General features: G+C 35.8%; 1 protein-coding gene across 3 annotated transcripts in view; it reads right to left on the reverse strand.

The window, feature by feature from the left end:
- RAD50 (RAD50 double strand break repair protein) overlaps positions 1-13,262 on the reverse strand; it is a 228,764-nt gene that overhangs the window by 25,953 nt on the left and 189,549 nt on the right. For all 3 annotated transcript variants that reach the window (XM_055302058.1, XM_055302059.1, XM_055302057.1), the window contains 7 exons: positions 11,523-11,712; positions 11,163-11,289; positions 10,536-10,729; positions 8,075-8,185; positions 7,539-7,631; positions 7,351-7,464; positions 1,217-1,344 (listed from right to left, as the gene is read on the reverse strand). In XM_055302058.1, coding sequence (XP_055158033.1) covers positions 1,217-1,344; positions 7,351-7,464; positions 7,539-7,631; positions 8,075-8,185; positions 10,536-10,729; positions 11,163-11,289; positions 11,523-11,712 — 957 coding nt within the window. The remainder of the gene's footprint in view (positions 1-1,216; positions 1,345-7,350; positions 7,465-7,538; positions 7,632-8,074; positions 8,186-10,535; positions 10,730-11,162; positions 11,290-11,522; positions 11,713-13,262) is intronic.

Consider the following 13,262-nt stretch of genomic DNA (forward strand, 5'->3'; position numbering starts at 1 on the left):
TCTAAAAGCTTCACTCTTTCAACTTGCCACTGAGAGCACTACTATGTTAAATAGCTGAGGCTTGGGAACTAGGATATCTAGGTCACATTCCAGGCTTTTGTCATAACTTCCTGTGGATTTTTTTTTTCTGGGTCTCAATGTCCTAATGCTTTAAAAATGAGACTGAAGATGAAGAGCTCTTCCAGTTGTAAAGTCTGATTTTTTTTTCAGTATATGAAAGATATTTTAAACAGCTAAACCAAGAGTGCTTAGAGTAAGATTAAACCGTTAGGCTTTATAGAGTAAATTAAAATTTCATTTATAATATCCTTTAGAAAAAAATTAAACATTCTTTGATTCAGATCTAAAGTCAAGTCAAGGGGATCCCTGGGTGGCGCAGCGGTTTGGCGCCTGCCTTTGGCCCAGGGCGCAATCCTAGAGACCCGGGATCCAATCCCACGTCAGGCTCCCGGTGCATGGAGCCTGCTTCTGCTTCTCCCTCTGCCTATGTCTCTGCCTCTCTCTCTCTCTCTCCGTGTGTGACTATCATAAATAAATAAAAATTAAAAAAAAAAGTCAAGAAGACAAAAAATCTATAAGGAATGGCTGAATTAATTAGAGGCCTATTTTTAACCAGTTAAGGTGGTTCAAAAATCTATTTGGCTAGTCCAGCCTTTTATAGCAGTCTAGTGCTTAAGCATCAACCACTTCCTAGAGAATTCCTGAGGCAACTCTAAGGCAAAAAGGTAGCAACTGAAAGTAAATATCAATAAAACCACATGAAAGAAGTAGCAGACTAATCTTCAAAAAACAAAAACAAAACAGATCTGGTTGGCAAGCAATTATAATGAGGACCGTCTAGAATGGGTCTCCAATGACACATCACTTTGGCACTAAGTCCTCTGGCAGTATTAGAGACTATACAAGCTGGGACCCAGGCATGGTCCACAGGCCATCTGTGTTCTTTATGCTTGATACCATTATCTTGTGAAGCAGGCTAGCAGAAATCTGGGACTTTGCATATTTAATCCTGCCCATCAGTGCAGTAGGACTATATAAATTCTGTATCACTTCTTCAGTTTATAAAGCCAAGACTTATGGTTATATAAAAACTCTGTCTACCTTCCTCAAGGGATATTTATGCTAAAATTCTTTTTAAAAAAATATGTATTGAATATTCTTCATACTTCAATAAAAAGATCTTTATTTAAACTAAAGACCCCTTTTAAAAACATACTTCTTCATTTGTAAAACCTGCATTTGACCCATTTCCTTCAAATGCTGTTTTCTTTCTTCTTCAACTTCTTTTAGTTCCTCATTTCTTTTTCTTAAAGTAAGGTTATCCTGTAGCCATCTCTCTTGGATCTAAATAATATTAAATTGGTTAACAAAAATAATCAAGTTACTAACATGTGATTCATAATAAACAATTGCTGACAGGTAGTACTAATTATACCTGTACTTAAAATTATGGTAAACTCGACAGAGGGAGAAGCCAGGGTAAAGGGATCTTGAAGCTTGAAAGAATCTGGATAGCCCACAAATACAAATCCACAAAACAGATATTTAAATGACAAAATAAAAGAATATAACTAGATGTTTTAGTATTGTATAACTATATCCCTTTGGATCATCTTGCATGGTAACCCCACAATAGAGCTTATTGATGTAAAAGATCACAAAAGAACAATATACTATCAAAGTCTCCTCTCACTTTTTTTTTTTCTAGTTGTATTTATCTCTTAACATATGCCAAGGCTGAGATACCATTAGGTATGTCAGGTAAGATCTTAACCTTAAAGCTGACAAATAACAGTCAAAAGACAGAAGTTTCACAAAAATAGTATATACCTACATACCTGAAGACACTATCCCTGGACATTAAACTGAACTGAAAATTTAAGAAGTTGACAGGTTCTGAGTAGTTCTGTCCTTAAAAAGAGACCTGATCATGGTGATTATGAACTATGTTGTCAAGAGCCAAAAAGGAAACAGTTTACAAGTTTACAAGTTGACTCTTTGGAATGTAGGGGAAAAAAAAATCACCTGCAGAAATAGGTTTGGCTCACAAAAGTCTGAATATAGAAAACTCATCCTAAGTTCAGAGTCTAGACTTCTCAAGGAGAAAGCTAGGACCCTCCTCCTGTAACCCTTCCAACTGAAATAAACCCAGTATTTTGGGAAGTGGGAGGGAGGGACAGATCTTGGCCTTATCTTGTTGCCAACAGTAATGGCACAGAAATTACTAAGGAGTAAGGATCTGGGAGGTGGGCCAGAAGAAGGGAAGCCAAGGATTTCTGCCACATGCTTAACCTTGCCCACCTATGAATCACTATTCTGAGGTGGGTTTTCAAAAAAAAAAAATTGTCATTAAGGTCACCTTCAGTTTTCCTACAAATAGTAATACAAATACATACAATGGACTAAGGGCATTATTATAAGTAGTTAAAAATAACTAAAATGATATGGTTGTAAACGTCCTTTTGTTGCCAGGTAACCTAATGTACCACTGCAGCTGCTGTGACTCTCAAAAATTCTTCCGTAGAAGACTACACTTGGACTTTTTCCTTATTAGGAACAGAAAACTAAGCACTTTTTTTTCTTTTTAATTAGGTCAGCTTCTAGTTGCTTTTAAAAATCATTTTGAAAGACATACAGTACAGCTGTTAAACAGCACAAGTTTTGAAGTCAGGTACACCTAGGCTCAAATCTCAGCATTACAACTTTCAAATTTGATGACTTTGGGCAAATTAATTTAAATTCTGAGCCTCAGTTTACTTGTATATATTATGATAATAATTCCACCTGTCATATAATGATGTGAAGACTGAATGAACGAACATATATGTAAAATAATCAACACAGTGCCTAGCTCAGTAATTGATAGTAAAATGCTTTCTGGGTCAAAAATGTCCTTGTACTTTAAGCAGTGAGAATTCCAATTATAGTCTACAAAATATAAAGTACTGGAGAAAGAGGAAAGAAAGCCAGATGCAGTTAAAATACAACACAATTGTTTTTCTGTAATATTAGCAATTTGGCAATGTTAGGTCACATTCTACTTTGGTTACTCACTACTTTTGTGACCTTGGGCGAGGCAGGTCACCTCCAGTTCCTTTCATCTAAAAAATGAGGGACACAGATTATTCAACTTCCAAATTTTTTATTCTGTGGACTAAATTTAGTAGAGCTTAAGTATGTAAATAAGGTACTGTTATGCTCAACTCTTAAATATTAACCCCATTAAGCTCAGATGACAGTCTATGCAGTGGGGTACCTAAAGCAAAATCTAAAAATTAACTGCATTCTAGGTAACTGTGATGTAGTAGCACAATGAATAGATTGCAGTTCAGTAACTACCAAGTCTGGCTGGGAAAAACACCATTAGAGAGGATAGCCTGAAAGTTCTGCAATGCTCTCGCTCAGTGATTGATGATATATCAGAATCCCTGAGGAACTTTAACAAGGCACAGATGCTTCTGCCCATACCCCAGAGATTCTGACTTATTGGTCTGTAATGGAGACATAAGTATATTTTTAACAACCCACGTGATTTTTTAAAAATGGAGATGTAATTCATATGCCATAAAATTCAACATTTTAAAGTGTGTAATTTAGTGGCTTTTGTATATTCACAAGGTTATATAAGCATCATCACTAATTCCAGAACATTTACCACCCCCAAAGAAACTCAGTCCATATTAGCAATCTCTCTCCTTTCTCTCTCCTTCCCCTAGCCCCTGGCAACACTAATTTGCTTTTTGTCCATTTGGAAATTGCTATTTCATGTAAACAGAATCATATAATATGTGGTCATGTTTTTTTGGATTCTCTCATCACGTAGCAAGTTTTCAAGGTTTATCCAAGTTGTGGCATACATTACTATTTCATTCCTTTTCATGGCTGAGTAACATTCCTTTTTATGATGTGATGGTTAATAGTGTCAACTCAACTGGGCCTCAGGGTGCCTAGACATTTGGTTGAACATTATCTGAGTGTCTTGGAGACTATGAACATCTGAATTGGGAGACTGAAACAGGTTGGCCCCCCTAATGTGGGTGAGCCTCATCATACCAACGACAACCTGTATAGAACAAAAACACCAAATTAGTGGTTACTGCTCCTGCCTGAATGTATGAGCTGGAACCCTGGTCTTTTCCTGCCTTTGGTCTTGAACTGAAACCTCGGCTCTTCTAGTTCTTACACCTTCAAACGCAGACTAGAACTATCTCATCAGTTCCCCTGGGTCTCCACCTGACTAACGACCGATCTTGGGAGTGCTCAGCCTCCACAAAAGTGTGAACCAATTCCTTAAAATAAACTTCTTTCTATAAATTTGTGTATATGTATATAACCTGTTGGTTCTGTTGCTCCGGAGAACTGTAATACATATTGGATATATCACACAGATCCATTCATCAGCTGATGACCATAATTTGACTAATGATGACATATTCTGACTAATGTGAATAATGCTGCTATGAATATTCTTGTACAAGTTTTTATGTGAACATGTTTAAAATTTTCTTGGTTGTGTACCTAGGAGTGGTAAACCCAGGAGATTCTGATGGGTTCCCCTAGCTAACCGTTGCTCTCTAAAACACTCCAACGTTTATTTTAGGCCTCAATCACACAACCTTCTAAAGAACCTTATTAAGGAAAGATAAAAGAGATGCTGAAACACACCGTGGGGGAAAAAAAGAGAAAAAGCTCCATGAGGTTTGTTAGGGATATAGTGTTAATAAGCTACAGTGTCCTTCTTCCCATGAATGTCTATGGGAAATATTTTTCTTTGGTCTTAATATGGGTCCTTTCAGCTCTCAGACAATGTGAATCTTTTTTTTTTGTTTGTTTGTTTGTTGTGAATCTTAATTATAGTTGTGACTTCCTATCTTCCTGTGACTACTGGAATCTTTAGCAAGCATATCACATTTCATGGGCTACATTTTATATACTTACTACTCAATTGCCACATTGTCTCATTTTCCCACTAACTTAAAATGGTACTTGGCATTACTCTATGTATATAACTTATAAATAATTTCTAGAACAAGGTAGTTTACAAAAGTGAGCTAATACAGTCAGATTCACTAAGTTTAGATCATCAACTTGAAAAGGAAAGAGTCGGGCAGCCAGGGTGGCTCAGCGGTTTAGCGCTGCCTTTGGCCCAGGGTGTGGTCCTGGAGACCCGGGATCGAGTCCCACGTCAGGCTCCCTGCATGGAGCCCGTTTCTCCCTCTGCCTGTGTCTCTGCCTCTCTCTCTGTCTCTCATGAATAAATGAAAAATCTTAAAAAAAAAAAAAAAAAAAAAAAAGAAAAGGAAAGAGTTACAAATGGGTAAATCTTAATGATCTTCATGTATGTTATACATGGAGGGACACTGATTTATAGACTGGGATTTTAAAGAGGCATTCCAAGTATAAGCAAAGGATACATAGGTATCTTGTTATATATGCTATCATCAATTTGTAGTTACTCAGCATTTATTAGATGGCAGAGATTACTTTTTTTTAAGCTTTTATTTTTGGGATTACCTGGCTAGTTCAGTCAGTGGAGCATGTGACTCTTGATCTTGGGGTTGTGAGTTCGAGCCCCATGTCGGGGATAGAGATTACTTAAAAATAAAAACTTGGGGTGCCTGGGGGGTAGAGTCAGTTAGGAAACTGACTCATAACTTCAACTCAGGTTGTACATAACCTCAGGATAATGAAATTGAGCCCCACACTGGGCTCCGGGCTCATTGAGATCCTCTCTCCCTCTACCCCTGCCACCTATATGTGCACTGTCTAAAATAAATACATCTTAAAAAAATAAAAAATAAATAAAAATCTTAAATAAAACAAAGATTTTATATTTTTCAGTAATCTCTACATCCATCATGGGGCTTGAACTTACAATCCTAACCTCAAGAGCTGCATGCCCCACTGACTGAACCAGCAAGGCACCCCTAGATGGCAGAGATTTACTTTTGACTCATATTCATATATTTGAAATACCTGGCACTATGGCCAGAGGCCCTGCAGGCAGGTGATACAGCTAATCTTCAAACAGATTTTTAAAACACTATAAATGATTAAAGCATTCATATAGCAAATTTTGTTTATAAGAGCAGGAATAGAGAAATGGTAGACATTAACTATCATGCTTACATAAGGAATGCTGAAGATAATTTCTCAATGTGATTTTAATTATACTGTAGAAATTAATGTCCTTAATGGAGAAAATGAGACAGGAATTAACTGAAAAAAATGACAAAATATACAGATATTATACTTACAACTTTTAAGATTATTATGCCTCTATTCTCGTTTTGTGTGAATTTACGTTTCATTAGGTAAGAAAAGACAGAGGAAAAAAAGATATATGCAGGATATTCATTGTTACCATTTGCAGTATAAAAAAAAAGTGATCAATTTATGGCCCACACACAAAATGGAGTATTTCATAATCATTAAAAAGTACATGGTGGATCTGTGAGCTACCTTGATATATAAGATCAAATTGCATTAAGTGAAAAAAGGTGGAGAATATGAATGGTATGATCTTATACATAAAAGTAAATATGCTCACATATATACACACAGATATATTATTGATTTATCTACCTGCTGATATGAATAAGAAACTTCTTTAAGAACAAACAAAAAACTGTTAATAGTTATGACATCTAGAAATGAGACTGAGAATTGGCAGAAGGGGAGGGAGAATTTTTTTTTTTTTTTTAAGATTTCATTTATTTATTCACGAGTGACACAGAGAAGCAGAGACAGGCAGAAAGAGAGGCAGGCTTCTCACAGGCAGCCTGATACGGAACTCGATCCCAGGACCCTGGGATTACGCCCTGAGTCAATGGCAGATGCTCAACTGCTGAGCCACCCACACATCCCGGGGAGGGAGAATTTTAAGTTAAACTTTTTATGTTTAAAAGTTTATATTTAAAATTAGCTTTGTGGTGCCTGGGTGACATAGCGAATTAAGTGTCTGACTCTTGCTTTTGGCTCAGGTCATGATCTCAGGCCCATGAGCTTGAGCCCTACACTGGGCTCTGCGCTGGACATGGAACGTGCTTAAGATTCTCTCTCTCCCTCTCTGTCTCTCTTCCATCCTGCTCATGCTCTAAAATCAGTCAATAAATAAAAGCTTTTGTGTTTATACCTTTACCAAATGAGTCTTTTTTTTTTTTAAATAAAATTGGAAAAAAGGAAAAGACTATGTTATTAGAATTGCTTTTCTCTACTGTATGCATTTCTACTCGATGGATCTATTGAAAACAAAAGTAAAAATAAAGTAAAATAAATTAAGTAAAAACATAAAGAGAAGAATGTTACTGGTGTAAGTAATATCAAAAGCCAGTAGCAAAAAAGACCTACCTTCTGTGTATCAATATCTTGTCTCATGATTCCCATTTCTTTATTTATATTTTCTTTGTGTTTCTCACATTCACTTAGTTGAGCTATTACTTGATTAAGTTCATTTTCTTTTTGCTGTACGAAAGAAAATTCTTTGAGCATGAAAAATAAAAGTATAAACAAATAAATAATTTTAAGTTTTAAATTACCTTCTTATAGTCATCTTTCCCATCTTGAATATAATTCTCAATGTCTTTCATATAACCATGAATATTTTTAACCTTTTCTTTGATATCATTCATCTGTGGAAAAATATTTATTTTAGTATTTATTTAATACTAATGTTTATATACCGGTTGGGACACGGCATTTAGAAAGATTTATTTCCAAAGAAACATATATTAAGGTAACAAAAACTTAATAGGCAAACCCAGTGGAACAGTGGCTTGGAAGTTGGAGACTTGGGTTCCACTTCCCATCACCACCAAGTTTTATAATGAGACAATTCCCTTTATCATCTATGGGATTGGATTAAATAGTCTCTATTCTCAACTTTTATTTTAGATTAAAAAGCAAAATAATTTAATTTTAATCTTTAACAAGAATTTTTAATGTCAATTATGTCACAGATCTGAAAATACTATTTACCTTATGTTTTTAATTTCATGTGAAACACTAATGTCCAACATGGTGCTCTGAACATTAAATTTAATATATGTATTTGATAATAAAAATAATATCTTACTTTATCCTGTGCTATTTTGTTGCTTTTATTTTTTTTGTTGATTAATTCTTCTTTTTCCTGTTGGAACTTCTCCAATATTGTTTCCAAAGGGCTTAACTGCTCTTTAGCATCCTAAAAATAAAAAATACAGACTTATACTCTATCATTTTATTTCAGGTGTCAGACTTTATAGTCCTCATAAAAGCACCTTCTATGTGTCAGGCTTTAAAAATTAACTCATTTGCTTTTTCCAATAACCCAATGAGGAGCCCTACCATTATTGTCATCCCATATGTCAGATCAGTAAACAGGCACACTAATGATTTGTCTGGGGTCATAAGAGCCAATAAATGAAGGATTCAGTATTCAAATCCTGCCTAGCTCCTGAGTCTTTCTCTTAGCCACTATGCTACATTGCTTCACCACTGACTTGATTCCTAATCCAGGCCATGTGCCCCAATTATATGAGCATGTGGCTTCAGGTGTAGTTTTTATGAGTTTGTAGGGGCTCTGTGTGACCAAAGAAGCAGTTCAGTTCAGGCCTCTCTTTTACAGATGGGAATATGACTACAGAGGACACTTTTGTCCTTAAGATTAGTTTGCTAAGGCTAAGTAGGTATTTTATGGTAATAAAAAATATAAGTACATTGATGTTGGTGTATCCACACCTATATTGGAAGAAAGGGGGCTTTGAAATAACAAACTATTTTATTAATCAGGAGTCTACGTTGTTCAGCCTTACAACATTTCTAGAACATAATTACATGACTACGACTGTTGAAAACAATGATCCTCAAGCACTCTAAAATAATGAATATCGAACAAACCCATAAAAGTAGAAATAACTCCTTAGTATCACACTTCAGTATAGGTATATTTTTGCATTTTATCATATTGAGAAGAGGTATGGTATGCTGGGAAGTCAAATGTAATAGACATTGAAGACCTATCTGAAAATAAACTGTGCCTCTTACTAGCTGCATGAACTTGGCTAAGACCTGGGGTGTCCCTAAGTCTCAAACGCTTTTTTTATAAAAGGGGGATTTAGTCACAATTCTCAACCAGGTTACTAAGACACTGAACTGTTTAATGTTAAAGGGCTTTATAAAGAGTAAAAAACAAAAGTTTTTTAAAATATTTAATTTATTTATTCATGAGTGACACAGAGAGAGGCAGAGATTCAGACAGGGGGAGAAGCAGGCTCCCTGTAGGGAACCTGATGTAGGACTCAATCCCAGGACTCCAGGATCACGCCCTGAGCTGAAGGCCGACACTCAACCACTGAGCCACCGAGGCGTCCCAAGAGTAAAAAAAAAAAAAAAAAAAAAAAGCTATTACTATTTTATATCATACGCTAATAAGCCTCTGATCATATGCAATCCAAAAATACTTATGAAGCATTTATAGTAATTAGAGACAGTAATATATTTAGTGCTCAATGAATGTTTATAATTATGAAAAACTAGGTAAAATTGTTATGTCTAAGGGGCACCTGGGTAGCTCAGTTAGTTAAACATCTGCCTTCAACTCAGGTCATGATACCAGGGTTGTGGGACTGAGCCCTGCTGGACTCCCTGCTCAGCAGGAAGCCTACTTCTTTCTCCTTCACCTTCTGCCACTCACCCTGCTTGTGTGCTCTCTCTCAAATAAAAAAATAAAATCTTTAAACAAACAAAAAACCGAAATTGTTATTTTTTTTAAAATTTTATTTATTTGAGAGAGAGAGCGAGCGCGCACGCGTGCACGAGAGGGGCAAAGGGAGAATCAGACTCCCCACTGAACAGGAGCCCAATGCAGAGCTTGATCCTGGAACTCTGGGATCATGACCTGAGCTGAAGGCAGATGCTTAACTGACTAAGCTACCCAGGCACCCAAGATTATTATTTCTAAAAGTGTTCAAAAATTTGAGTGGGCCTTAGATGTGATTAATCTAGATGAGAGATGCCAAATGGTTTCCATTCCACGTAGTAACTCAATGCCTGCTTACTACAGTGGGAAGGATTCTGAAACTACATCTAGAATCAAACAGAAAAAGCATTACGACTAAGAGATAGGGTGCCATGGATACAGGATCTGCAGATAAGACAAATATCCCAGACAGGCAGGAATCCTTCTGTGTAGTTAGCCTGCCACCTAACCACTTCCAGTAACAGGAAGTTCACTAATTAACCAGGTAGCCAATTCCTCCATATTATGGCCAAAATCTTTACCTATTAATACAAGGTTTGTCAACACAGGAGCCACAAAAGAATTATACTATTTTCTATTTCTCACAATAACCAGAGTTCTAGTCACTATGCCAATAAGAAGCATTTCACATATGTGAACTTATTTAAAAAACAGGTATGTGGGACATCTGGTTGGCTAAATCAGTAGAGTATGAGACACTTTATTTCAGGGTAGTGAATTAAAGCCCTGTGTTGGGCATAGAGCCTAATTAAAAAAAAAAAAAAGATAAAAAACAGTTTTGTATTAAACTTACCTTTATCTCTCTGGATAAGGACTGAACTTCAGTGGATAATTCCACAGTCTGTTCCTCCATTTGCTGACGACGTTGTAAATTAGTGGATATCTGAAGTTTCTCTGATTTAAGTTCATTTGTTGTACTTTTTAGGTATTGAATCTGTTCCTGCTGGTCCTGTATAAGCTTACGATTCAATTCCATCTTACTGGAAACTACATGAAAACGTAGTCACACAGCGATTAGTTTAAGGATATAGAAAATACTATGATCAGCAAGCTTCCATTTTTATAGCTCTATGGAATTCACAAAGGCTCAGCTTCTATGGATCCCACCCACTGCAAGAAAAGTGATACAAAAATCCCTCCTGGTCACCCATGGGTTAAAATCACAGGGCAGGCAGGACTAAGAAAGAGTAGAACTCATCTGATATCCATCATTCAAAATCTGTTATGCAAAGCAAGGTAACAAGTAAGGCTTTTAGAAAGAGGATGAATATTGCAAACTGGAAGAAAGTTCCCTGTCCACATGATAGATATAAAATGTATGAGAAAAAGTATATGCTAGGATGTTGAAGTCTTTATGGGTACATGAAAAAACTATATATATATTAAAAAAAAAAAGGAAAGAAAAAACTAACTATATTACCTGTATCTAATTTGTGTTGTTTTTCTTGTTTTTCCTGGTTTACTTGTTGAACAGTTCTATCCAAGTCTAGTCCTTGCAGCTTAGCTGCTTGTTGTGCAATTTTTCTTTCAACATCTTTAAGTTCCATCTTAAGAACAAAACAGTTATTTCCTTTAACAAACTTACATTATCATTATTTGGTATCTTTAAAAGTTGCTATTATTTTAAAATCTCAATTTGTCACCGATTTCAGATATAATTTTAACAAATAGGATAAAATGAATTTTAATAATTTAAATGATATAAATAATAGGAAACTAAAAATGAAAATGAATCACCATGAAACATGTTTTATTTGAACTTCAACTACAATAAACTTACCTGGAACCTCTCCATAATTGTAATATCTGTCAGACAAACTTTAGCACTTTCTTCTTCAGGCATTATTGTGCCTAAGAGCGTTTCCTGTTCCTCTATGTCATTCTTTAAGCGCTGTATGTCTCTATTGACATTCTGCAGTTTGTTTCTTAATTCTGGTATTTCCTTCTCCTTCAAATCAATTATGCTTTGCCTTAACAGAGAACACAATTAAAAATAAGCTCTCTAACAAATAATAATTTTTAAAAAGCTCTCTAAAAAGCTCTCTAATGCTTTCTTATCATGAAATGAAGGTTATGTATTTTTGGCAAGAGTATCATTAAGTGACTGTATCCTCCTCAGGGCATCAGATCAGCGGTACATGATGTCATAATATCTTATTAACGGAGATGTTAATCTTATTCACTTGGTTAACATGGTGTTAAGCCAGGTTTTACCCACTATAAAGTTACTATTTTTGTCTTTGTTATTAATAACAATCCTAGGAATACATGGGGACTGTGTCAGTATCTTGTTTCTCTTCAAATTTTTGCCCACTGATTTTAGTATCCAATGATAGATTTTTCTCAGAACAATTAAATAGTCTCCCCCTACCCCCATGCTGATCCACGGGGGATATATTTCAAGACCCCTGGTGGATGCCGGAAATCATGGATAGCACCGAACATTATATTATTTTTTCTGCAACAGAGTTTATAAACTAGGCACAGAGATTAACAATACTAATAATTAAACAATTATAACAATATACTGTAATAAAAGCTATGTGAATATGGTCTCTCTTGAAATATCTTGTACTGGGGCACCTGACTGGCTCAGTTGTTTAAGTGTCTGGTGATTTCGGCTCAGGTCATGATCTCACAGATTGTGGGATCAAGCCCTGAATTGGAGAGTCTGTACTCAGTGAAGAGTCTACTTGAGATTCTCCCCTTCTATGCCTACCCCCGCCCAAGTATGAATGCTCTCAAATAAATAAATATTAAAAATATCTTATTGTACTGTACCCTCCCTCCCTCTTGTGATGTTATATGGTAAGTTGCTTATATGATGATATGAAGCAAGGAAAATTATGTAGGCCTTGTGACTTCAAATTGGGCTACTGTTAACATGATGATATGTCAGGAGGACCATCTGCTTCTGGACCACAGTTGATCTCAGGTTAATGTAAAGAACAGAGAAGAAAACTGCAGGTAAGAAGGACTACTGTATTACTGTGCTATTTGCCAAACTGAGAGATTTTCAATAAATTAACTGACTATACTGATCGAAAGTGTCAAGATCATGAAAGACAGACTGAAGCACTACTGAAGACTGCAGGAGCCTAGGGAGAAATAACAACTAGGTGCCAGGTGGGATCCTGGGTTGGGTCCTGAAATAGAAAAACAACATTAATGGAAAGACTGCTGAAATTCTAATATGCTTTGTAGTTAACAGTGCCACACAAATGTTAATTTCTTTGTTTTGACAATTAACTTATGGTTCCATAAATTGTGAATATCAGGAAAAGCAAGGTGAAGGGTAGATGTGAATTCTCTGTATATTTTTGAAATTTTTCTGTACATCTAAAATTATTTTGAAACAAAAAGTTTAAAAAAAATGATAGAAAGGAGACCACTCAGCCAACTGCTACACGTGTTTACAGTACAGAAGCTGTTAACCACTTTACTGCTGCTACTGTTGCAAATGGATTACAACTCCTGTGGCAGGTACTGGCTTCTTATCTATTATTGTTGACACCTCTGA

The sequence above is a fragment of the Nyctereutes procyonoides genome, unplaced genomic scaffold (genome assembly GCF_905146905.1).
Source record: "Nyctereutes procyonoides isolate TBG_1078 unplaced genomic scaffold, NYPRO_anot_genome, whole genome shotgun sequence".
NCBI lineage: Eukaryota > Metazoa > Chordata > Mammalia > Carnivora > Canidae > Nyctereutes > Nyctereutes procyonoides.